This window comes from Lytechinus variegatus, chromosome 19 (assembly GCF_018143015.1).
Source record: "Lytechinus variegatus isolate NC3 chromosome 19, Lvar_3.0, whole genome shotgun sequence".
Taxonomy (NCBI): domain Eukaryota; kingdom Metazoa; phylum Echinodermata; class Echinoidea; order Temnopleuroida; family Toxopneustidae; genus Lytechinus; species Lytechinus variegatus.
The window spans coordinates 23123011-23150347 of NC_054758.1; the positions used below are offsets into that span (position 1 = coordinate 23123011).

At 35.7% G+C, this 27337-nt stretch overlaps 1 protein-coding gene across 2 annotated transcripts in view; it reads left to right on the plus strand.

Moving 5' to 3' along the window:
- The window catches only part of LOC121405782 (DENN domain-containing protein 5B-like), a 78740-nt gene that overhangs the window by 19201 nt on the left and 32202 nt on the right, over positions 1–27337 (plus strand). Inside the window, exons 2-5 of one of the 2 annotated variants that reach the window (XM_041596733.1) lie at positions 5271–5380; positions 6986–7784; positions 13806–13999; positions 15702–15716. In XM_041596733.1, coding sequence (XP_041452667.1) covers positions 5271–5380; positions 6986–7784; positions 13806–13999; positions 15702–15716 — 1118 coding nt within the window. The remainder of the gene's footprint in view (positions 1–5270; positions 5381–6985; positions 7785–13805; positions 14000–15701; positions 15717–27337) is intronic. The other variant, XM_041596734.1, reaches the window with a different exon arrangement.

The following is a 27337-nucleotide window of genomic DNA, read 5'->3' on the forward strand; positions in this document are numbered from 1 at the left end:
TTAAAGTTCACTACAAGCAAATGATGATTAGAATGAAAAAAAAAAACAATCGTAGTGCTGCAGATGTAAAAAATCAGGCTTAATCTTTCATTGGATCTGAATTAGGTTATGTTGATTTTCAAATTTAAACAGCATCATGAATCAGGATTGAAACTCAATTAAAAAAAAAAAAACTAAAACGCAAAAATGATCACTGGTGCACCATACAGTGTCGAAATAAAAAAGCCTTAATGATATTTTGATTGTCTTTAAATTTCTCACTGTCATTAGAGCAGCTTTAGTGTGCAGTTTGACCCATCACAAGAAAGGTCAGTTCTAGCACCTGTTTGTGTTGTAGGTTTCCAATGCGAAAGCAAATTTAAAGACTTCAAAACTCAATTGTGTTCAATCTTGCATTCGCGATACATGTACTTAGGGTTGTAAAATTTGAGCTAATTGTGTTTACAAACGCATCTATTTCGGCGTTTAAAATTTCCTCAGAATCATGATACATGTATATGAAAGACGTTTACTTTTACGACCGGGAATGGAGGACATTGAACTCATCCTTTGTTTTTGTAATCACGTTTCATGTTGTCGTTTAAATTTGGAAAACGATATTGAACGCACCCATTAAAAGGAAACCAAAATACAAGAAGAGAATCCATGTTATCAGAGGGGATAAAACTTGTTTCATCAAAATCAGTTACAGAATATTTACTGCAGTTTGGAAAGTCTCTTTGTAGGGGATATCGGGTTAGTTTGAATGCGGGTATTAAGTTGAAACATTGTAATTTTCTTCAACGCCTGTAAAATGAATATGCAATACTCACTGCCCTCAATTTATTGCTATTTTTATACAACACTGCTGATTTTTCTAGCATGGAATCACCCACATACATGTACATACATGAAGGGTCCTACTTGTACAGAAAATTCAAATCAATGATTCCCACCTGTAACATGTCCATGTACATGTAGGCCTACATGTTTGAAGTTTAACATAGATTTTAATATTTAATTTGAATCCCTGTCCCTCGCACAGTAGCGTACTGGAACGTGGAGGCCATACAATGTACGTACATGTACATGTTTTTCAGTGTGGTTTTAATTATGAGTGTAGTAGCTATGTCTATCTCCTATCAGTGATTTCTCCTAGGCTGAAAATTAAATCAATACAACTATACATGTACCTGCCATGTATACAACTCACCTACATACATGTATGTCTAAATGGCCTACATAAACATGTACATGTATACATACATGTACATGTATGTCCTTTCTTTGCACCAAATTACATGTGGGGCCCTACATGTACATGTGTATATGGATGAGCTATCCTCTGTCACATGACCTACATGTACATGTACAATCTCAATGTGCATACAGGTGCATGTAGAGCTGAATTCATCTATGCTGTATTTATAAACATAGATTGAAAAACGCCCTCTGTAGTGACGATTTTGCACACTAATTCATGCATTATTATTGTAGAATAAAGTCCCGGGGGGCCACTTACATTGACGAGTGGATACCATGCGCGACCAAAAAAACACGTAAAAAGGATGTCCTTTTCACGATAGGGCACGTTACGTACGTAACGTGATAAGGGTGTCAAAAACACAAATATAATGAAAAAAGGGTATCTATTTCGCTAGGAAAATTACGTGTTTAGGGTCGAATTTGCGGGGATGATAAAACAAAATTGAAATGTTTTATAAAGGATGTCCTTTTTGCCCCAACACTACGTGTTTAGAGTCCTATTTGCGCGAGGTGTAGAAGGTGGGGTCTTACTAAACCAAATAAGGTAAAGCCCTCGACCAAAGGACCCGTAACAATAAAACATTCCTGTACTTGTTTAGGGGTTCATTTCAGGGAATATTTACCAAGAGTATCGTTTTGTTTCCAATACTTGTTAAGGGTAGGGTTTCACACGCCAATACTTGTTAAGGGGTGCATTTTCAGAATATGGAAATTACGTGTTTAGGGTGCTTTTCGAGACCCCATGGTCGCGCATGGTATCCACTCGCGAATGGAAGTGGCCCCCCCCGGAATAAAGTACATGTTTACAATGTGTGTATTCAGCAAATCCAGAGGCTGAATGTACATGTAGGTAAAATCACCACCATCTCTCTCTCTCTCTCCCTCTCTCTCCCATTCGTCACAAGTAACTTGATCTACATGTATACCGGTACATGTTCCATTCCATGGCTACATGTTTTATAGGAGATACATGTACACATGTATTGTATACATGTAGGCCTACATGTACATCTTGGCAGTTTCTTCCTTTGCCAAAACTCATTACCATCGACATGTATGTACATTACATTATGATGGAGGTGTGTCTCTTTCCTAGGTCCTTAAAGTAGACACACGAAGAAAAATTCACGAAAGTGATGATTATAGACAAATTATATATGGATGGAAAGGTATTGTCTTTTTATACACAAATATGTCACTAAAAAGTCTTATAGATGTCGTGGAGAGACACCCTTCTCAGCCCCCCAGACCGACAATCACGCAGCCGAAAACGGTCGAGAATAATGACGTCACACAATCGACGTGCTCATCATCTCTCTGTGCATCATGCACTGAATCACCTTACTGACCTGTTCAATATCTTCCGAATTTACCGTTTTCTTCATGTAATGTGATATTCAATTTCTGTTTTTGACAACTTCAGACCAAACGTGAATCAGAACTGTGTTCCCTTGCCCGTTTTTATTGAATTGTGGACTGTAAAGACCAATTTTGTCCACTGCAGTCGTCATTGTGTTGCTCCACTCCAGTCAGTGAGTGAGTGAGTCGCTGCCCAAATAATATAAGTAGAGAATCTAATCAAGAACTTGAAAATCAAAAGCAGCAATTAAGAAGTAAGATTTAATAAATACAGGACTGAATAGAATCTCACATGAAAATAAAAAGAGCTGATAGGAATGGGGAAGGAATATAATTAAAAAAAAAAAAATCCAGAACCAAAAAAAAAATCAAAGAGTTTCGAACCAGGATCCCCGCACTCATAAAAAAAACCTTCGTGCGTACAGATTTGTCCACAGACCGTGTCCTTATATAGACCGTGTTCATAACGATATATGAACAAAGTGCGTTCGCTGCTGTTGCCAACTGCAATTCCAATCATTTCGCGATCATATATTGCCGTGTTTTTTGTGGTTCCTGAACTTGCTACGTAATTAAATTTCATAATTTTTATTCAGTTGTGAAGACGAATGTCTATGCTTTATATTGATAATAATATCAATGTGGTGCAAGCATGATTTCTAAGTGAAAATATGCTTTGTTTATTCACGTATATTTCTTGAAAACAAATAATTTTTTCTAAGCTAAATATCGGTTACCAAAATATGTTAAATGTGCATTTCATTTTACTGTTCAGAAAATTCAAACTTTTATCTATGTAATAAGACCAATCTTGAGAGGAATAAACAATTCTAAGAGCAAAAAACGCTGATTGGAAAGATCGTCTTCAATGGGCTGCTGTCAGCTCAGCTGCTCACTGCTCGTGGTGTGACGTCACTCAGCTGGAGCTCGCCAGAGGACGGACGAAGGCAGAAATATGCCATGAAAATAAGTCATTTTTGAGAGCTGATTTCTGCAAACTCTAATCACTATTTTAAAAGGTGAAGTTATATATCTGATTAGTAATACTTCCCCTTTACAATGATGACCAAAAAAAGTCATCATAAAATACTTTTGATTCTTCGGTTGTCTACTTTAATGTGTATCATTCATGATCTTCCTCTCAGTATAAATTACATCCATACTGCAGATACTGTTCAGCTGGGTTTAGGCTGCGTTTATAATGCAACCTCACGCCAAAATCACGATTTGAATCATTCAAAACACAAACATGAATCACAATACCAAAGAATCAGCGTTTAGACAACCTTCATTTTAACGCTGTTTCTCCTCGGATTCGGGCCGATCTAGTGCTCATCACAGTGCGCAGTTTGACAGAGGAAGGTAAAAAAATAGCGCATAAACGCACCCTGTAGCTGCATCATTACCACAACAAGCTTTCTATTGTTGAACTGAACCGGCTCTATACACTGTAGCTCCATGGACTGAAGGAGTATTTCTTACCTTGAGAAGATATTATGTTCACTGTATTAAAGGTCAAGTCCACCTCAGAAAAATGTTCATTTGAATCAATAGAGAAAAATCAGACAAGCACAATGCTTAAAATTTCATCAAATAGGATGTAAAATAAAAAAGTTATGACATTTCAAAGTTTCACTTATTTTCAGCAAAATAGTTTTATGTATATGAACGAGCCAGTTACATCCAAATGAGAGAGTCGATGTCACTCACTCTTTCTTTCGTTTTTTATTGTTTGAATTATATAATATTTCAATTTTTACGAATTTGACTATTAGGACCTCCTTGCCTGAAGCACAAAATGTTAAAATAATGGAATTCCACGTGTTCAGGGAGGAATGAAACTTCATTTTACATGACAATGGCGAGAAAATCAAAATATTTCATATAATAAAAAAAAGAAATATAGTGAGTGAGTGATGTCATAGTTCCTAATTTGCATACCGACCAAGATGTGCATATACCTTTTTTTGTGAAATGAAGCGAAACTAAAAATGCCATAACCTTCTTATTTTACCTCCGATTTTGATGAAATTATCAGTGTTATGTTTGTTGAACTTTTCTCTTTATTCAAATCAAGTTTTTGTTTGGGTGGACTTGTCCTAACTACAGCTGCCAATCTATTATAAAAGCCAGCGTAATATCCAAGTTGTTTGGGAGTGCATAGACTTTGATAGAGACAAATGTCTTTTGATGATCCACCAAAAACTATAGGAAATGAAGAGATATAACATTTTTCCCCAGGGGCATCTTTCTGTCGATATACATGTACCTGAGGCTTGCCAATAGTAAATTTGATAGAAACTTTCTCTGAGGGAAAAAGTTACTATTTTATCTCTCTTCATGCCCATTTGCTGGATCGAAGAAAGGCATTGTGTATTTGCTTTATATAACCTATCTCTTCTATCTCTTCTAATATCTCTTCTATAAGTTAGAACTGTAGATCAAGTTCATCTACATTTAGACATCAATCTGGACCATTCAAATTTGATACAAGAACTGTATGTTATCATCCAGTAGGCTATAAAAACTGTATGACAAGACAAGTACATCAATCAGTCATTTCACATTATTCAAAGATTAACTATATTTCAGGTTTGAATTTACGTGATAGAGCTCAAGGAATAAAGGAGTGATCTTCAATCTTTATCTTTGATTTTATCTTTTAGGTGAAAGCTGCCACATTCATCCATTACATAGAAGCTACAGAAGTAAATGCTTGCATCACTATCCTTCTAATGTTGATTGGAATCCCTTTGATGCAGATGGAATCAATATGGTAAATATTCTTTTTAAGGACAATCTTCATCAAGTGATTATTGATTTTACAACTTTCTATTCTTTCCTGTGATTGGTTTTTGAGCAGAAGTGAAAATCAATGATAAATCTCTATCAAACTGCTCATTTAATGAGCGCATGAAAAGAATTGTAGAATATTCAAAGCTTTTATGTAATCATAGAAACCTGAACAATGTACTAGGCATGTGTACATGTATGTACATCAGTTGAAAGTTTAGAGGAATTAAAATGCTGTAGATGAGCTGTTCTTTTCGCAATTGAATTTTTCACCAAGTGCGTTCTGATTCCCGACATTTTCATGGGTTTTTAAATCATGATTGGAGGATAAAGCACTTTAACAGCATTTTAGCAGGAAAGTAGAACAAAACTTTTGTAGAAATCAACTCTCCCATGTATGTATCTATCATGTACATGTATGATAAATACCCGACCAGCACAATACATAAGACTCAAGGATTCAATTTGTTTTTGCTGTTTAAAGTCGAGTCCACACCAGGAAATGTTGATTTGAATCTATTTATAGAGAAAAATCAAACAAGCATAACACTGAAAATTTCATTAATATCTGACATAAAATATAAAAAGAAAGTTATGCCATTTTAAAGTTTTGCTTAATTTTTTTTCACCAAACAGTTTTTATATTCGCAACTCAGTGACAATTAGTATTACATGTAAATGCCCCTCATTCACTATTTCTATTGGTTTTTGCTGTGGTGTGGCTTCCGTCGTCCGATCACAATTTCAAAATGCTTCATGTACTTCTTCGCCATTTCAAGTCCGATTTCAATTCTGTTTGCTTTATATGATGACACTAGGTGGGGGATTCAAAACTTCTGCACAGAATTTTTGAAACTCAAATATGCTAATTTATGCACATTTTTTAAAATTCACAAAAAATGCTTCTTTATTTGTTGACTGATTTTGATTTTATTTACATGTACAATACATTTATGTACAATGACATGTAGCTCATGATAGTAAAGTGTTATTATTTTAGCCAGTGTAAAAAGCATCATATTCACCTTTCTCAATGTTTGATTATTCATAGCTGAATGGATTATGAAATAGTCTATACACAGACTGATCCTTTAGTTGTACACCTTGATAGTTGGGCCTTGTCACCCTGGAAGGGGGGGGGGAGGGTAGGAATGTAGGATGGGAATACAACGTTTGCTTCTGTGACATTGCTCATCTAATAGCCTATCTCTGAAGATATTCATACATGGATAATGGTGGATAGGGGTTGGTTCAGAATGATGTGGTCAGTAGGTACAATTGTTAGAGGAGCAAATATGGAAACCTACATGGTAGGAACATACAGTAGGCCTACTGCTTTGGTAGATATTTTGAAGTAGTTTTGATGATTGGGAAATTATAGAAAAGAGCTTTAGAAGACCTCTGATGCAGATTTGAGAAAGTATTGTTTCAACTGATTGCATTGATTGTTGTACAATTGTACATGTTGAAGTAATGATAATAATGTTATGTTCATTGCATGTGCATATACATGTATATATTTATTTTACTGTATCAAGAGTGAGGCATTGTGTTGATTGCATAAATCTTGCTTATTTCTTCATTTCAGCTGTGTATGCCCAAAGGGCTCTCATTCCGGACGCAGAAAGGAAACCGTCAAGCCAAGTTCCATTCCTTTGTGATGACACGAGAAGATAGCACTAGAACATATGGTGCAGCCCTGACTTTCTATGAACAGGTTTCTAGCCAGCATATCTGTGCGGAACTGCAAACCCTCCAGCATAAATATGGAGAGGATAGAAGGATGAGAAAAGCCAGTGTCAACCAAGGAAGTACTGGAAACATCTATGATGAGATGCACCCTAGTAATAGTGGGTATAGAACTATTGGTTCACCACGCTTCCAACGTCGTCAATCCAGTCCAGCTATCCAGGGTTTGGCTTCACCAAGGACACGAAGGCGGAGCCCCGTTCATCAGGGCTACACCCAAAAAGCATACACACTCCCTAGAACTCACACAGATACAAAGAACCCACACTTTGACATGGTCAAGGACACACTCTATGTTTCTAAGTGCATCTGTCTTATCATGCCATTGCCCTTTGTGAGGGCAGCCAGGAAGTTCCTGGAGCAGCTCTTTGAAGTTGTCCGATCTACAAACTCTCCATCTCTACCTATGGAAAGCTACATCTTCAATGTTCTGTATGAAGTGCCCCTTCCTCCTATGGGTAGGAGTATGGTCTTTACTGGCGTTTCTCGTAATATTGCATGTCAGAGGCCATCAAAGACAGAGTTACCTCTATGCGAGTATGCAATAAGGGATATCTTTGATCTCCTAGGAACAGAGAATGTGGTTGATCTACTCACTTGTGTTCTTCTTGAGAAGCAAATCTTACTTGTTTCTAAAGGTACAGTACAGTTGTCAGAAGATAAACCCAGTCAACATTGCTTGAAAATGGATTGAACTTGACTTTACAGTCAGCAGTGAGAACAAAAGAAATCCTTTGTTCTGGCTCTGAGTGTAAAGTCAGGTGTAGAATACACCATTGTCCTGCCAAGGAATGCTGACTGTCCATAGTTAAAGAGGAATCCAACCCAAATAAAACTTGTTTTTATAAGGAAAAGAAAAATCAGACAAGTGGATAGGTGAAAGTTTGAACAATATTGGACAAACAAAAAGAGAGATATGAATTTTTAAAAGTTGTAAATATTGGTAATCACTATACCCATGGAGATTTCAAATTGGCCGCATATGGGATGTCATAGTGATGTAAGGCAAGGACTACTCTTCCATGTACTCCAATACATATTATGGCTAAAATGTCATTTTCCCCAAAAGTTTTATTTCAAATTATATTTTTCTTTCATGAGGACATAAAACAAATTACTACATGGGTTATATTTAGATTACTGCCCCAGGGGAATGGGTACTTAGGAGAAAACCACAAATCCCTGATAATAAAGTACATGGCCTATGGGAAAGTTGTCCTTGCCCCTTGTCATAATTTACTTACCCAGTTGCCAATTTGAAATCTACATAGTATTAGTGATCTCAATTTTAAAGCAGCTATAACTTTCTTATTGCTTGTCCAATTTCTTTCAAACTTTCACCATTCTGTTAAATTTATTTTTCTCCTTCCCAACACAACATTTTATGGCCAAGGCTGGATTCCCCTTTAATAGGAAAAACACAAAAGGATTTTTACTTGGGCTAAAATCAGTTTATGTAATTTAAGATAGACCAAATACCATGTGGGCTTAACCCATTTGATCTACTATCAGTTTGATTTAATACCCTTTTGTCTAAACTGAACATGGTTTAATTCCCTTTTTGTCTCATTCTCAATAACGCCCAATTAGTCTGATGTTCACTTCATCTACTTATTGTCGTTTTAAAACTTTTTTTTTAACTTTGTCAAAGGAAAATTAGGTTTAATAGTAAGCCTGAGTCATATCGATTATTTTGAAAACCGGTGTTCGACAGCTTTAATTCGATCGAACATCGATGCATCGAATATTGAAGGCGGGGAAAAGTTAGTCTTTTTTGCTCCGGCCGCGTCGCGTCGATGCGCTATGCATGCACTGACGGTGTGTGCGCTGGCGTTGGCCGGGTGAGCGTTGCACTAGCAGATGACAGAGCAAAGTTTGTTTGTATTTTCCATGATCACAAAACACAAAAAAAGGCCGGGGACCAATGCAGAATTCTTCCCAAAATATCTTCAACAATGATATTTGCAGATGACAACATATAAGTTTAAAATGAAACAATAAAGACATGAATCACGCAGAGTCGATCCGAATGATTTTCGGTCAACTAGCATTCGCAGTCCAGACTCGCATTCACCAGCCCCGCACACTCACTCTCCCGAAACGACAGGCGTGCTTGTCAGCGCCAGCAAACAAGTGCAACCAATGGAGAGTGCTGTAACTTGCCTGAGATTGTGTAGTTGGATCCAAAATGAGCTCCAAATAAATTTATGGGAATAAATACGTAATTTTCCCTGGATGGTCATTTGAATTGTTATTCAATGCTGATATAACGATTGTGAGGAAAGATTGTGAAATATGAGTTATGATGATGTTCGAGAATTAATCCTGATAATGACAATCCATTTTTTTTAGACACAAGAGCATGCGATCGAAATAAAAACGAATGTTTCGAATCGAGCCCTAAATTCATATTAATTATTATGATTTTTACAAGATTTTATGGTCATACTAAGAATATTGACGATGTCAGCAAAGTATGTTAAGTTCATATGGAAGAATTAATACTGGAATTATTTCTATTGTTATTCCATCTCTGGACGTCTCCTCCAAGCTCCGAGAAAGGAAGCACACAATGCGCATGCGTATTCGATGACGTATGACATATTTTCCATCCATGAAATCAGAGCCCAAAGTTGGGCACAAACTAGCTTCAAATTGATGGGAAAAAAAATATCTAAACGCAATTTTCTCTGTTTTGTCATGTAAAATGTTATTATATGGTGATATTACGATCTTGAAAAGAGTTTTTGCATGTAGACAATGTTCGAGAATCAATCCTGACGTGATAATTATTTTTTTAGACAAGTGCACTCAAGTCGATCGTCATGAGATGTTCGCCATTGAAAATTGAAACGAAATACAAACGTTTCACATCAAGCTCTAAATTCATATTAATGATTATCATATGCAAATTATTACGATTAAATAATGTTCTGTGGTCATGATATGAATATTGTTCATGAAGCAAGATTTATTTTACGTTGATCGCGTCAATTTCCGGCCATTTTCTGGTTTGATAAACGAACTGTACTGCGCATACACGATCGATGGCCATGACTTCCATTCATGAATTCATCGTGCATAAATTATCTCGGCATGAGCAGACGAGTAAGACTCGAACTATGATCGAAATAAACTTCAAATTAATGGTGAATAGGCATCATAATTACGCGATCGGTTTCATTTTGGGGGCAATAGAAATCAAGTAAGTAGTAGTCAAGTTGGACATTACTGATATTTTGCTGATTGATTGTGTGAACCAAACGAATCGGCCGGCCGACGTATTTTTTTAATTATTTTTTTTGATGCACCGATTTTGCAAAATCTGCACCGGTGTTCGATGACATCGATCGAACACCGATTTTAAAATCGATTCGACTCAGGCTTAGAATAGAAAGTTCATTTTTGACCATATCGAGTGAAAGTGGTGTTAATAGACGAAGTGGAATAGATGGACTTGGTTAGCCCCAATAGAGTAAAAGGAAATTACCGTTTTAAAAATGTTTTTAGCACCACATGCATGTAGCTTTCCCAGATGTAAATATGATATAAATACCATTTCCATAAAATGCCACTTTGTTGGAAATTGAGAATCGTATTTTAAACACGTATGTATGTATTCAGTAGTTATCAATCAGACATCTGCTTCTGTGAAAAAATCATAAACAATTATCAAATTCTAATTTGTGGAATATACATGTATTACATGACACAGCAGCTGGTTGCATTACATGTGAAAATAGGAACTTTTAATTCTCAACACTTATTCCTTGATATATTATCGCCAGACATTTTTAGTGGTACTGTTCATGTATGTTTATTTTGTTTTTCTACTTTCATCACAACCAATTATGACATCACAGGGAATTCCCATTTTATAGCCGATTGATTCACCTTTTTGAATCATTAGACCATAAAAGGTTGGGAATGTGTGATTGTTCTAAAAATAGAAATTAATGCATTATTTAAACATATCTGTTACCTCATTGCGCCTATAGTATGCATGTTGTAAAAACTTCAGTTATTCAGTGTGCAATGGAAGTAAAAGTTTGCACTTTATTTATTTTTTAAATTATTTTTTTTAATAGGAGTTGGCTATACATGGGTCAAAAATACTTTTTTTGTAATTTCAATATGGGAACAGTTTTTTTTTATTCCTTGTAATGTATCTCAACATGAAATGACAATATTTTTTGTCTTGGGTCCGAGAAAAAAGTGTGCCGGGCCAAAATCCAAAATGGCCGCCAAAACCACCCAAAATCACAGTTTTGGCCACAACTTCTTTATTTGGTGGTCTTTTTCTTTGGTTTTGGTGTCTATTTATATGTATTTGGTCGCAGGCAATTTGTTTTTCCTATAATTAGTACTTTTAAACCATTATTTGTAGAGTTAAAAGGTAATTATACCTAAATTTTTCAATTTTTATAGCCTTTTTTCAGCCAAAAAGTAGATTTTATCGTCCTGGGGTTCTTGGATATTAGATGGTATAAGGTCAAAAATAGCAAGCAGCTTCATAGAGCTATATCGCTTTTATTCCTCTACTATGGGTTTTACGGATATTTGTGAAATATATCTTAAATAAAAAAAATGTTAATTATCCATAGGGGCTATACAGTATACAATGTACTGTACATACTGCACTGCATAAATGCATTGGCCACCATGACAAGGCATGTATAAACTATAGTGTTATACATGTAGAAATGAGCTCTTAGGTTTAGAATTAGATGCCTCAGAAATTGAAGATATGTTTTGTCTCAGAAACTGAGGACATGTTTTGTCAAATATGCTAATTCAGGGGGCGGAGAAAGGTAATTAACCCCACATCATGGCATTTAAACTAGATATTCTGGGCCCCGTTGCATAAAAATTTACCATTATGTTAACTTAATGGTAACTTACATGGAATCCTTGGTTCTGATTGGCTGTTGATCAGCGTTACCATGATTATATAGTTACCTGACCCCATAAACATAGGCCAGTTAGACACCACAACCAGGTAAAAAAAAGCCTCCAAATGAAGAAGATATAGCTACATGTAAATATGTGATGTACGTATATGATATGTAATATTTAATGTGCAATTTACGTTGCTGGTTTCATCATGTACATCAGCTGACAAGCAATCAAATTCACAATTCACAATCTAATTTTAAACCTTAAGAGCTTATTTCTATGACACTATAGTTTATATACAGGCCTTGTCATATGTCATGGTGGTCAATGCATGGAAATATGCAGTGTAGTGTGTACAGTAACAGTACATTGAATACTGTATTGCCCCTATGGAAAATTAACATTTTTATTTAGTAAGATATATTTCACAAATATCCGTAAAACCCATAGTAGAGGAATAAAAGCAATATAGCTCTATAAAGCTGCTTGCTATTGTTGACCTCGTACCATCTAATATCCAAGAACTCCGGGACGATAAAACCTACATTTGGCTGAAAAAAGGCTATAAAAATTTGAAAATTTAGGTATAATTACCTTTTAACTCTACAAATAATGGTTTAAAAGTGCTAATTATAGGAAAAACAAATTGCCTGCCCCCTAAAACATATGAATAGACACCAAAACCACAGAAAAAGACCACCAAATAAAGAAGTTGTGGCCAAAACTGTGATTTTGGGGGGGTTTTGGCGGCCATTTTGGATTTTGGCCCGGCACACTTTTTTCTCGGACCCGAGACAAAAAATATTGTCATTTCATGTTGAGATAAGGTAAAAGGGACACAAAAAAACTGTTCCCACAGTAAAACCAAAAATCACCCATTTATAGCCCACTCCTATTTTTAATATAAAATTGGTTCATGAATCTATGGTCCCAGAAATCTACTTCAGGTATTATTGGAGTTCTGATATGAAATTCATAATCATGTTTAATTTTCTCACAAACAATGAAAGTTGGGGTCCTTTTAAATTTCATTTTAAATCCTGTAAATTGAGTGGTCTTGCAAGCTACTTGTTGACAATTACCCAATTGCAAATTTGTGATAGATATCTGTTAATTCTACAGTATCTTTCCTGGGAGCTAATGTATAATGTGCTCTGCTATTCATTGTACTGTACATGATGAAAATGATTGTTTAAAAGCATTTGCCTATCAAATCAAATCCAATAGACATCTGTTATAGCACCTTTTCCTTTTACACACACACTACTCCATGTTTGGGCCGTTAAAACAATTCAACAGCTCAGAATGATAGTCCATGCAATCGATTGTCCTCTTTTAGTAAAACAGATTGAATTTAATAGCAAAGTTTTATAGGGTTTTCATGACTTTTTAATATTATAAATCGCAGACAATTTGTATATCAGTGGATTAAACAGTTTGAAAAAATGTCAACAAAATAATGCAGCATTAGGGCCTATATTTTATTAGTATATACAACGTAAACAATCTTATATCGACATGTAATAAGTAGGTATCTAAAGCTGTCACCTTGACTCTTTACATACTCATCTGTAGCCGCAAAGGGATAAAATGGACAGTTTCGTTTTTAAAGTACATGTATACATGGAAAAATACATGTAAACAAAAATGAAAAAATCATGAAAATTTGGCTCTAATAATGACATGTTGTGTTTGTTTGTAGATTACCAGTGGCTAATGTTGACTCTAATAATGACATGTTGTGTTTGCTTGTTTATCTGTAGATTACCAGCGTCTAATGTTGACAGCAGAGTGTATTACGACCCTCATCTTTCCCTTTCAGTGGCCTTATGCCTATGTACCCATTCTTCCAGCATCAATGTTATATTTCTTAGATGCTCCTCTACCGTTCATTATGGGTCTTCATTTAAGTGAGGCTAATCTTCATCCAGAGTCAGATATGGAACTACCAACACAGGTACAGTGTCATTCTTTATTTCATCAATATACAAATAGGCATGAGTGTGATGGTGGTAGATTTCGCATGAGGTGAAAGAAAGATGCTCTATTCAACGAGGCGTTACCCGAGTTGAATAGAGCGTTTCTTTCACCGAATGCGAAATCTCGCACCATTGCACGAATAAGAATATTCGCTATTTGTGTTGTACAAAGCCTCGGAATCTAGCGAAAATATGAAAAAACGAGTTTTTCCCTCCAGTAATCTATGAAAAGGGAGCAAAAATATTGAAAGCCAAAAGCAAAATCCCACAAGCCAGGCCCACAAGCACACATGATCTTGAACAGCATTGCGCATTTAGCCAGCGGGCTGTACGTGCATTGTTACCTTATTCAATGAAATCGCATTGTGATGTCACCTGAAAAGGCTGTGCAATGGTACATTTTTGATGGTACGTCTTGTGTGCAACGGTACAAATGTGTGACATTCAGCCTCCCATTTGATCGCGTACAACAAGCTAAGTAGGCTTTGTACAATAAAAAACAATTACTAACGCTAAGAGTTGTAAAAACAATTTCAATTCAGTGCCGATAGAAGACAGTTACCGGGTCATCTAGGGGTATAACATGGGTACCATTGGTGCATTAGTGCCCTTTGGCATATATCACCCTCATTACTTGTATAGGATCTAAACCTTCATTCCTCTGGTCAGACTATACATGTAGGTGCTACTTTTGCCGTGGTGATGGCGTCAACATTGAACCAAGGTTAAGTTTTTTAATGTCATCATAACTAAGTATATGAACCTAGTTTATGAAATTTAGATATAAGGGTAATCACAAATTACTGAACATCTTGCCTTAGTCTTAGGTTACAAAACCAAGGTCAAAGGTCATTTAGGGTCAATGAACATAGACCATGTTTTAATAGGGGAATCAACATAAAAATCTACCAAGGTTAAGGTTTAAGTTAATTTTTTTTAGTTCATAAAATATAAGGGTAATGGTGTATCAATCAACATGATTAAGGTCATTTAGGGTCAACAAACTTTATCCAAGTTGGGGGTATTTGCTGAATTGCCATCGAAACTTTGAAAGTTCATGGCCCATATTCTGGACACGGGTTTAAATTAAACCCTGGTTTAAAGTTGTGGTTTAACTATGGAGAGCCAATTCGGGCACAAATCCTTAACAGTACACATTCAGTTCTTTAACTCATATGACACCCAATTTTTTTTGGCTCCCCATGATTTTAGCACAGTAGGTCACATGGTCAAGGTCTAAGGTAATTTTGGGTCAATGAACATAGTGTTTTAGTTATCATATAATGGCGTTTCTGTGAGTTACAATTATTCATGAGTTGTTTTGAAAGTCAGCACTCCTGCTTAATTGAATCATGTACATGTATTGTAGGCGAGACTGCCAGAGGCATTCCACTTGCTTTTTTACAAGGGTTAGGTTGAATATCAACAAGGCAATCCTGGTCTCTATTAAAAAAGGAGTGAATTTTTCATAAATCAAAATGATTGATTTTATCAAGCTCACTAATGACTGATGATATGTAGATAGAATGGAATGAATAAATACATATGTACAGTCTAGCTTTAACTAAGATGATATAATAGATTTAGCTAAGATCTCAATATTACCAATGACATTTCGGTTATGAAGACAATTGCAACCATTTCATTTCAAGTAATGTCTTTATTTTGAATCTCCTTCAGATCAGAGAATTAAAGGTATTATACTTTCCATTTTAGCATGGGGTATTGTGGGTAAAGGTGAAAGGTCATTGTAGATTCAGTCATTAATGGTTGAAGTAAGGTCACATTGAGCACTAATTTAGTGACTTATTGATTTGAACTATTACGTCAAAGAATCCTGTTTTTTGCAGAGCATCGGCAGGAGCAATGACATTCATACCATCTAAAGGCTCACAATGATTTGACTTTTAAATATCCGTAAGCTGTTAGGTCCCACTTGTCACCTGTACACATATCTGTAATATGTAATAAAAATGAATGCCAGAAAAAAAATCACATCTGAAAAACATTATTTAGTGCTTCAAACAAATTAAATGTAAAGTGACCGGAAACACCATCTTAATTTCATCATATACACTATACGTGTTAATTAACAACTGCGAAATTATAAAATCAAGGTTTACCTGTACCATTACAGCTTTTCATTTTCAATAATTTGTGTTTTCGGGGTTTTATTTATTTTTTGTTCGAATATACCTACCTGCCCTCATGATACACATGTTTCATTTTTGTTTAAGACATGGGCTGTTTGTCAAGCTAACCAATACCTTCCACTGAACCACATCTTTGTAGCAGGGATGGTACTCAGAGATCCATTTTATCTCAGATAAAATACAATACTTTATCTCTGTTAAAATCGGTGAGATAAATTACCCTTAAAATCTCCCCAAATTGGTATTCTGAAAACCATTTTTATCTAATAATCTAATATCTCTCTAAAACACACCTATTTTTAAGCAATTCAATGAGCACTCTCATCTCATTCAACTAATCCATTTCACCAGGAGGTTAATTTTTTTCACAGAAAACAGACAAAATTACCAATTGGAGGCTTTTTAGCTAGTTACTGTTCGATATAAACATGTCATAATGTAATTTGAAGAGGGCTCAATAGTCATACAGTGTAGGTTTGCATGGTACAGTATATCTGCACTGTCTTTCTACATGTTTGTAGGAGTTACCTCAACTCCCTGATATTCAGCAACCTCTTAATTGTAAATCTACGTGGATATTTTATTTTGAATCACATTATGAGTTCCACTAGAAGTTGAGCTATTAGTCATATGGGGGCATGGGGTAATGGAATTACCAGTCATAATAGTCCTGCATGCTACATTACTAACAGTCGTTAAAGGTAAACATCAATGATAATGGGACAATCATTATTTCAAAGGCATTGGTTATAAACATTAATGACCAGAACGCTAGAGCGAAATAAGGTTTGAAAGAAACAATTCATTGTACTCTGATGAGTGCATGTTGAATGTCTGTTTTTTTAGGGGTTTTTTTTTGTTACGATTTAACGGTACCAGACACTTATTTATTTATATACTGTTCACAAATATCCAGGCTGAAAATAATTGTATTTGAGTAAGTACAATCTAATTCAATAAACAGTACACCTAAAATGTCATCAAAATCTGATGAAAAATAATCCACTTATATTAGTTTGGCAATATTTTGTGAAAATTTTTATTTTTGTATGCATGTTATAAGGTTCATGATGTCATCACTTTCCCTGTTCTTGTTTTATTACATGAAAATCATAATCATATAATATATGCATGTATGTGTGTTTAAAACATGTCACCCTTGCCACAAAACTATGATTCAGTAATAATTATCTTGCATCAGTTTTCAGTCGTACATGTATTTTTACGTTCTTGATCGACAAATTTGATGATACTGTCCATATGTTGAACATTATCTTCTTGCAGAAGACAATATGCATTGCATTCCTTCATCAAAATTCAAAATAGTCCAATATTTTGAAATTATGTCTTTGTATAATCTTGCTAAATGCTGAATTTTCAGTGTTTTATTTGATATCTTTACTATTTTACTTTATGTATCTTTTGAAATCACAGAATTTTCAGTCTTTAGTACCCCTTTAAAAAAGTTGTATAAAGGGACGGACATTAAATTGTTTAGATTTGGGGATCACGAAGTCACAGTTCAAGCGTTTCTTTTCACAAGTTTTATACATTTACTTGTAACTCATTTACATGTGAATTTTTATGAAAAGAATACTGGACCTTGTCTCACTTCATGTATATTGTAACTGTATACTAGTGAAATATACATTTAAAAATATTTTAAAGCAATAACTGGGGGTATGGAGATTTAATAGAGACATTTTTGTCTCACCTGCGAAGCAAAGTGAGACTATAGGCGCTGCTTTTCCGACGGCGACGGCGGTGGCGTCAACATCAAATCTTAACCTGAGGTTAAGTTTTTGAAATGACGTCATAACTTAGAAAGTATATGGACCTAGTTGGTGAAAAAAAAAATAATGGTGAATATTTGATGCAAAACAGGCAACGAATAGCAGAGATAAGTTTTTATTTTGTGAGGTCGAAGGCAAGCATCTCTATGGTACCAGGTGTATAGTGTGTTGTGTGATATAAATTCCACAAAATGTGATTTTCTCAACAGATTTGACGTAATTTTATTTGTGTAGTGGATATATCATCAGATACTTCATTTCATACACCATGTTCCATTATAAAATGATTTATTATAATTGTTATTATTTCATGTGGCAGAATATCAAACAAGTCAAATACAATGATAAAAAAATAATTGTTACAATAATACAGTACCACAAAAATAATTAAACACTGGATTCACCTGGATGAGCTGCCGGGCATTGGGCAAAGTTAACCAAATAACAGTCCGTGGACCGCCCTAACTAACCCATACCCCATCCAGGTGAATCCACTGTAGTATTTTTATGTGACATAAACATAGCTTAAAATTTCATTTAAAGTTACATATAACAAAATGTTCAATTACTCAGAATCAAAACATAAAATTATACAAACAAATATCAATAAATACACTGCATTACAAGGTGAGAAATTGAATAACAGAAAGGAATATGCTGACCAATTATTTATTAAAATTAACTTTGAATTAATGGAATAGCCTACATGTACATGAGATGGGAGAGTTCACTAGCGTACGTACGGGGGGGGGGGGGATGGCAGAGGATGCAGTCTGCCCCCCCCCCTGACGATAGAAGGGTTTATTTTTTGTCTCACCTGCATAGCAGAGTAAGACTATAGGCGCCGCTTTTCCGACGGCGACAGCGGCGTCGGCGTCAACATCATATCTTAACCTGAGGTTAAGTTTTTGAAATGACATAACTTAGAAAGTATATGGACCAAGTTCATGACACGTGGCCATAAGCTTAATCAAGTATTACTGAACATCCTATTAGAGTTTCATGTCACATGACCAAGGTCAAAGGTCATTTAGGGTCAATGAACTTAGACCATGTTGGAGGAATCAACATCGAAATCTTAACCTGAGGTTAAGTTTTTGAAATGTCATCATAACTTTAAAAATATATGGACCTAGTTCATGAAACTTGGACATAAGGTTAATCAAGTATCACTAAACATCCTGCATGAGTTTCACGTCACATGACCAAGGTCAAAGGTCATTTAGGGTCAATGAACTTTGGCCGAATTGGGAATATCTGTTGAATTCCCATCATAACTTTGAAAGTTTATGGATCTGATTCATGAAACTTGGACATAATAGTAATCAAGCATCACTGAACATTTTGTGCAAGTTTCAGGTCTCATGATTAAGGTCAAAGGTCATTTAGGGTCAATGAACTTTGGCCGAATCGGGGGTATCTGTTGAATTACCATTATAACTTTGAAAGTTTATTGGTCTAGTTCATTAAACTTGGACATTAGAGTAATCAAGTATCACTGAACATCCTGTGCGCATTTCAGGTCACATGACCAAGGTCAAAGGTCAATGAACTTTGGCCGTATTGGGTGTATCTGTTGAATTACCATCATAACTTTGAAAGTTTATGGATCTGATTCATGAAACTTGTACATAAGAGTAATCAAGTATCACTGAACATCCTGTTCGAGTTTCAGGTCACATGATCAAGGTCAAAGGTCATGTAAGGTCAATGAACTTTGGCCATGTTGAATAACCATCATATCTCTGTAAGTTTATTGGTCTAGTTCATAAAAAGTGGACATAAGAGTAACCATGTATCACTGAACATCTTGTGCGAGTTTAGAGTAGTATTCAAAGTCAGCACTGCTGTTATATTGAACCGCGTGATGCAAGTAAGACGGCCAGAGGCATTCCACTTGTTATTTTGTTGCATTGCTTTCAGTTTCAATCTAATGTACATGACCGGAGAGAGAGATATAGAAATATTGGACCTGCACACGTGCAGAATGATGAGAGATTGATTATGTTGGTTGACATCATAGCAATATTGTATCTCTGTCACTCAACACAGATAGATGACAGACATGAGAATAGCCACCTGCATATGAACCCATCCATTCTCATACCAGCAAAGAAAGTTATTAAATTATGCTTTGTGCAGTAAAGCTGGGTAATACAGACAAGGCATGGCATCTCAAAGCATTACATCTATAGGTGGTTTCAAACCGCCTCGATCACAAGAATCCCTGTTGAATTATGAGAAAATTTTGTTTTTAAGCAAGTAAATACCTGTTCATTCTTGCATTCACACCGCCCCAAAACAAACCCTTTGGGACATTAAAGTTCCTGAAGTTACGTGCATGCGCAGTATACAATCTGATAAGGTCTGATTCAAAATCACTAGCTCAACAGCCAACGACGGTGCCCGCGCCCTATTACATGTACATGCTGCAGTCCTTCACGTTTATAATTTTGTGGAGCTCATTAAATCACTCTCCTTAATTTTTTTGATGAGCTCAATTGAGCTTATCAGAATCGCTCTCCGTGAGGAGCTCAAATCAGTTCAATACAATACATGTATGATAAATTTCAGATTTTTCGTAACATAGTATAATTTAGCTGTGCAGCTATTAATCTGTGGTAAAACTAGGCCTGAGTCAATACATTTATAAAATATCGCGCTCCTGCTAAAAAAAATGCTGAAATTTCACATTTTACATCTTTCTATTTTTCACAATTCCTTGAAATTATTTCTATTTCATTGAAAACTATCAGAAAAATGAAGAATATTCACCTTTCCCGACTCTGATTTGAACTCACTCTCGATAAATATTGTAGTCCCACATTTAGACTTCAATGGTGTTGCCATGAAAATCTACATATGGGACTACAATATTTACAGAGTTCAAATTCAAATCAGAGTCAGGAAAGAGGTGAATATTCTTCATTTTTCTGATAGTTTTCAACTAAATCAAAATAATTTCAAGGAATTATGGAAAACAGATGGCCATTTCATGGATTTGAAGATGTTGTTACGAATAAACTTGATAGTATCGTATTAAGGTTAAGTTTATTTCAATATTTTATTATATCATGTAGTTAGAATTAATATTGTGCTCTTCGGAACAAGGCTAACGGACTGTTTCCATGGTTTCGAAAAAGGATTGGGATGGCAATGGGATGAACTGTGTAAAAAGTGAAAGGTGACGTCTTTTATTTTGTCGGGCGAAGCTTAGTCGTTCTTTTCTTTTCAACCCTATATGATTTTGGTTCGAGATGAAAGTTAATTATCTTGACTATTAGCTGAACTGATTAACCTTTCTACCCAGAGGTGGACTTTTGTCTGGGCTAGTGTTTCAACGCGTTGAATAGTGAGATTTGGATTGGAACCGAGTTTGAACATGTTTCTGCACAACATGTAAATGAACTGTTGGGACTACACACACATACCGGAGTACGCTTCTGAGATGTGTTATACACAACATAATAATGAGAACTGCACAGTGAACGCTGTCAACTAGTTCAACATAGCGGATGAACTTTATGCAATTAAATCGCGAACTGGACTGTGAGTACACCATGAAAACCCCTGAATAAAACTGAAGTGTCGCTGCTAATACCGTATGGGCCCCAACGATCCGCAACATGTATTTTTGGTAACTTAAGGTAAAATTTAATCTAGATCTAGAAGTAGAACTATATAAGCTAAGTCTAAGTAGGCCTAACGTTTTAGGCTTAGATTGAAATAGCGAGTTCATAGTCATAATCCACTAATAGCCGAAATAAAGGTAAAATGCCTTGGGATTGAGTGACGGTCATACAAATTGTAAAATAATGTTCGATTTACAAGTTTATTGAACCTGCTGATATTATAATTAAAGCATGGTGTTGGAGATTGGAAGAAACTTTTGTTTTTTTTAACTTTGTTTACAAAATGCAAACTTTTGATTAAAGGTCCAAAGCAGGACGATTTCATTTTTACTTAACTATATGATTGCTTTAGTGTAATTTTTTTGTGAGTTTGAAGTAGAGATAAATCTCTGTCCTAACAATGTAAAATGTGAAATTTTAGCAATTTTTTTTTTTTTTTTAGGAGCATGATTTTTCGTTTTCCTTATTTTTTTTTAGGAGCGCCAGCGCGATTGTGCTAAAAAATGAAGGTCTGATGCTGTGCTAAAAGTTCCCGTAATTTGCTTTCATATTGCCAAAATACCTGTGACCTTAGAAAAATCCCAGCAAAAGCTGTCGTAATTTTGTCAGGTACTTACTATTTTATTGCGAGTATTTTCTTTTGGGTAATTACACATAATTTGCTTTCAAATTTCCATAATTACCTGGTATTTTCTTATCGGGGTAAATTTCCCAATCAGAAAATACCTGGAACTGACGAATTTTGAGGCAGTCTGAGACCACCTACATGTATGGAAAAAAAAGTATTTGAGTCACTAAATCATTAATAACCTTTTTACACACGCTAAAATTTCCTTAACCCTGTACTATAGGTGGGGCTAAATTGCTATTTAGCCCCACCTATAGTATGGGGTTAAGCTTAGCCCACTTTCTTTTTACACAGCATTTTTGCAAAGTGGGCTAACCCCACCTTTAGTACAAGATTATTTGGCCCTGCAAAAAAGCAGGGTTATCCCAGCAATTGCAGTGTTAAGAGTGATAGTACGGGGTTAAGATCGCTAGTGTAAAATGAAAGTGGGCTAAGAGCTCCCATTCATGCCCCGCAACAGAGCTCTGTTGTCCAATCAGAGGTAAGCATAATGAATATTCATGAACAGTGGAGACGGCGATGAAAAAAAGCATGCGCCATAAGTCAGCGAGTTGGAATTCACGTTTTAATACTTTTCTCATCAACGCTCGTGAATATTCATGAGCTACCACTAGTCCGGGGTTAGCGAGTGACGTGTGCGAAAAGCAAGCATTTTTTATCCGGGGTAAGCAATAACAATTTGGCATGTGTGAAAAGGAAAAAAATAGTACAGGGTAAAGGATAGTATGGGGTTTGCGATAGTCCGAGGTTAAGAAAATCCTGTGTAAAAAGGGTAAAAGGCTGCTTGTCCAGGCTACAAACTATCTTCAATTTTGTACCATATTGCAAAATTCCTTAGTAGTGTTTGACCATATGTTACTGTAAATTCATAGTATCCTAAAAGTAATAATGTCCAATAGGAGTATTTTCTAGATATTACATGTTAAAAATCCTGCACAGGTTTATTACCATGGAGTTAGACAGCTAGTACCTCTATGAGAAGAGATTAGGCGTACAGTACAATCATTTCAAATACAAAACATGTCTTTATTGGGATGTTAATTCACCCTGATTATAAGCTGATTTTGATTTGAACAGAAAAATTAGAGAAAAAATATTGGTGAATATTTGATGCAAAACAGACAACGAATAGCAGAGATAAGTTTTTATTTTGTGAGGTCGAAGGCAAGCATCTCTATGGTACCAGGTGTATAGTGTGTTGTGTGATATAAATTCCACAAAATGTGATTTTCTCAACAGGTTTGAAGTAATTTTATTTGTGTAGTGGATATATCATCAGATACTTCATTTCATACACCATGTTCCATTATAAAATGATTATTATTATAATAAAGCAATATTGACTGGCCTCGGGGCGATACGACATATATCGCCCAAACTAGATTTATATTGCCCGAGTCGCAGACGAGGGTGATATCAATTTAGTGAGGGCGATATATGTCCTTTCGCCCCCAGGCCAGTCAATATTGCTATTATTAACCAAATCAGGCATCTAGAGCAAAAATCGTTAAAATCTAGATATTTGAAAGTTTTAGAATGAGAATCTAGTTTATCATGTTGAGCAGACTGGGCCTCTGAACTTTACCATTGTGACGTAATTGAAATGACGCGTCCCTGGCCTGGGGACGCAGTATCCAGCGTTGTCTTAACTTGATTACCATTATGACGTATAGCACTGCGCGGTTCAAAGACGCGTGCAAAAACGCGTAGAATACCCGGATATTAGCGCTGCTTTTTATTGCCCGCTACATTTCCACGCACTTTCTCATTGACTTTCCTGAGTGGGCAATAAATTGGGCCCGTGGATAAACAATTGGAATTTTATTGACCGGCAATTTGATCCCAATCTTAAGCAGGCAACAATGTTTCAAAGTTGCCCTGCTCAGATGTCTGATACGGTTAATAATTGTTATTATTTCATGTGGCAGAATATCAAACAAGTCAAATACAATGATAAAAAAATAATTGTTACAATAATACAGTACCACAAAAATAATTAAACACTGGATTCACCTGGATGAGCTGCCGGGCATTGGGCAAAGTTAACCAAATAACAGTCCGCGGACCGCCCTAACCCATACCCCATCCAGGTGAATCCACTGTAGTATTTTTATGTGACATAAACATAGCTTAAAATTTCATTCAAAGTTACATATAACAAAATGTTCAATTACTCAGAATCAAAACATAAAATTATACAAACAAATATCAATAAATACACTGCATTACAAGGTGAGAAATAGAATAACGGGTAACAGAAAGGAATATGCTGACCAATTATCTATTAAAATTAACTTTGAATTAATGGAATAGCCTACATGTACATGAGATGGGAGAGTTCACTAGCGTACGTACGGGGGGGGGGGGGGGTGGCAGAGGAGGCAGTCTGCCCCCCCCCCTGACGATAGAAGGGTTTTTTTGTCTCACCTGCATAGCAGAGTAAGACTATAGGCGCCGCTTTTCCGACGGCGACAGCGTCGTCGGTGTCAACATCAAATCTTAACCTGAGGTTAAGTTTTTGAAATGACATAACTTAGAAAGTATATGGACCAAGTTCATGAAACATGGCCATAAGCTTAATCAAATATTACTGAACATCCTATAAGAGTTTCATGTCACATGACCAAGGTCAAAGGTCATTTAGGGTCAATGAACTTAGACCATGTTGGAGGAATCAACATCAAAATCTTAACCTGAGGTGAAGTTTTTGAAATGTCATCATAACTTAGAAAATATATGGACCTAGTTCATGAAACTTGGACATAAGGTTAATCAAGTATCACTGAATATCCTGCATGAGTTTTATGTCACATGACCAAGGTCAAAGGTCATCTGGGGTCAATGAACTTTGGCCGAATGGGGGGTATCTCTTGAATTCCCATCATAACTTTGAAAGTTTATGGATCTGATTCATGAAACTTAGACATAATACCAATCAAGCATCACTGAACATTTTATGCAAGTTTCGGGTCTCATGATTAAGGTCAAAGGTCATTTAGGGTCAATGAACTTTGGCCGAATTGGGGGTATCTGTTGAATTACCATCATAACTTTGAAAGTTTTTTGGTCTAGTTCGTCAAACTTGGACATTAGAGTAATCAAGTATCACTGAACATCCTGTGCGCATTTCAGGTCACATGACCAAGGTCAAAGGTCAATGAACTTTGGCTGAATTGGGTGTATCTGTTGAATTACCATCATAACTTTGAAAGTTTATGGATCTGATTCATGAAATTTGGACATAAGAGTAATCAGTTATCACTGAACATCCTGTGCGAGTTTCAGGTCACATGATCAAGGTCAAAGGTCATGTACTGTAAGGTCAGTGAACTTTGGCCATGTTGGGGTTTTTTGTTGAATAACCATCATATCTCTGTAAGTTTATTGGTCTAGTTCATAAAAAGTGGAAATAAGAGTACTTAACCATGTATCACTGAACATCTTGTGCGAGTGTGAGTAGTTTTCAAAGTCAGCACTGCTGCTATATTGAACCGCGTGATGCAGGTGAGACGGCCAGAGGCATTCCACTTGTTTTTTTTTTGCTCGTCAAATTTTGGGACCGGTTTTGCCCCCTCTTTGGAAAATCCCAGGTACGCCACTGGGAGAGTTGCTTGCAAATAATATGTCACAAATTAAAAACTTGAATAAACCATAAGTATTTATATTTTTCATGGATTTTTGTGAAACCATGACCAATATTTGTCTGAATTTTTGTTTTCTGCATTTATTTAAAGAAACTAAAATTGCCAGGGTGAACTTCTTTTAAAGTAACCTGTATTTCCATTTTCAGTTTTCTTCTTTATTTCATAGACTATACTGAATGACTGCACCCTTTCATGATTAGTACTAATGCATTCATAATGAAAAGACTTTTCTTCTCAGTCCTTCACTGAACATTTATGGTTCTGTATTATGTAGTATAATATTTGACATGACTAATGCCATTTATGTAAGTACTTTGGAAGAGGACAAACTCATCTATGCCACATGTTCTTTATTTCCTCTTTAGTACAGGGATAGTTCAGCTTAAAATGTCAGATATATGAGTCAAACTGTTTTTCAAGGGGAAGTTCACCTCTTGGAACAAAAATAGACTTGAATTATTAATGTACAGTGCAGATCTAACTGCTTTGGTGTGAGGGGACCAAGCAAACCATTTATAGATCTTAACAAAACTTGAGCCTTATTCATAATGCTATTGCATAAAAGTTAGTATTATGGTAACTCTGCTATCCAGTGGTATGTTACCATTGGATGGCAAAGTTACCCTAATCGGAACATTTTAATATGCAATGCGACCCAGATACATGTTTTTTTATTGAACAAGAATTAATGAAAAGTTCATGTTTTTTTCCGCATTATTAAGCAGATTTGCAGCATTAAAGAGAAATTCCAGTAGTTGCAGTTAACACTGATTTAATGAGAAAGTCTGTAAAACCAGGCTTAACTCAGTATATCATCGAGGATCTACATGTAGATCTGGTACAGTCACATAAACTGAACTTTGTGAAATCTTGAAATCTACACTGAAAAACGTTCACACTGAAGATCACCAATACAGATAGGTACACGTGGGACAGTGTATTATTATTGCTGGAATAAAGACCTGACGGAAGTGACCGAATCCGCGCTTATTTTGCTCATTTCTCAGCAATTACACAATTTCTCCCAGAATTCTTTGGCACATATTGTTTATTCATACAAACAGACACTTGGGTGGTCATTATATTAGATTCTGTAAAAAGTCAATTTGAGATCGTTACCAAAACTGGAATTTATCTTTAAGCTTCAACAGAAAATGAGTGGGTGGGGGTCACTTTCATTGGACAGCATCTGCAAGTGAAGGAAAAAAATGAAAAGGAGTGTTTTTTCTGGTTTGCAAATAATATAAAGTGTAAAAACATCCAAAATGAGAAAAAGACGGACCCTAAATCATGATGGCCTAACTCAAAATAGAGTATGTAATTTTCAAATCTACACAATAACTAGTACAAATCTGGGACATTGGCACAAAGTCATAATAATAATAGAGATATATTTACCCAGGGTAGCCAGTAGCCACTTCAGTTTTGAAAACTGTTCTACTAGTGGGCCCTGCTATCATTATTAC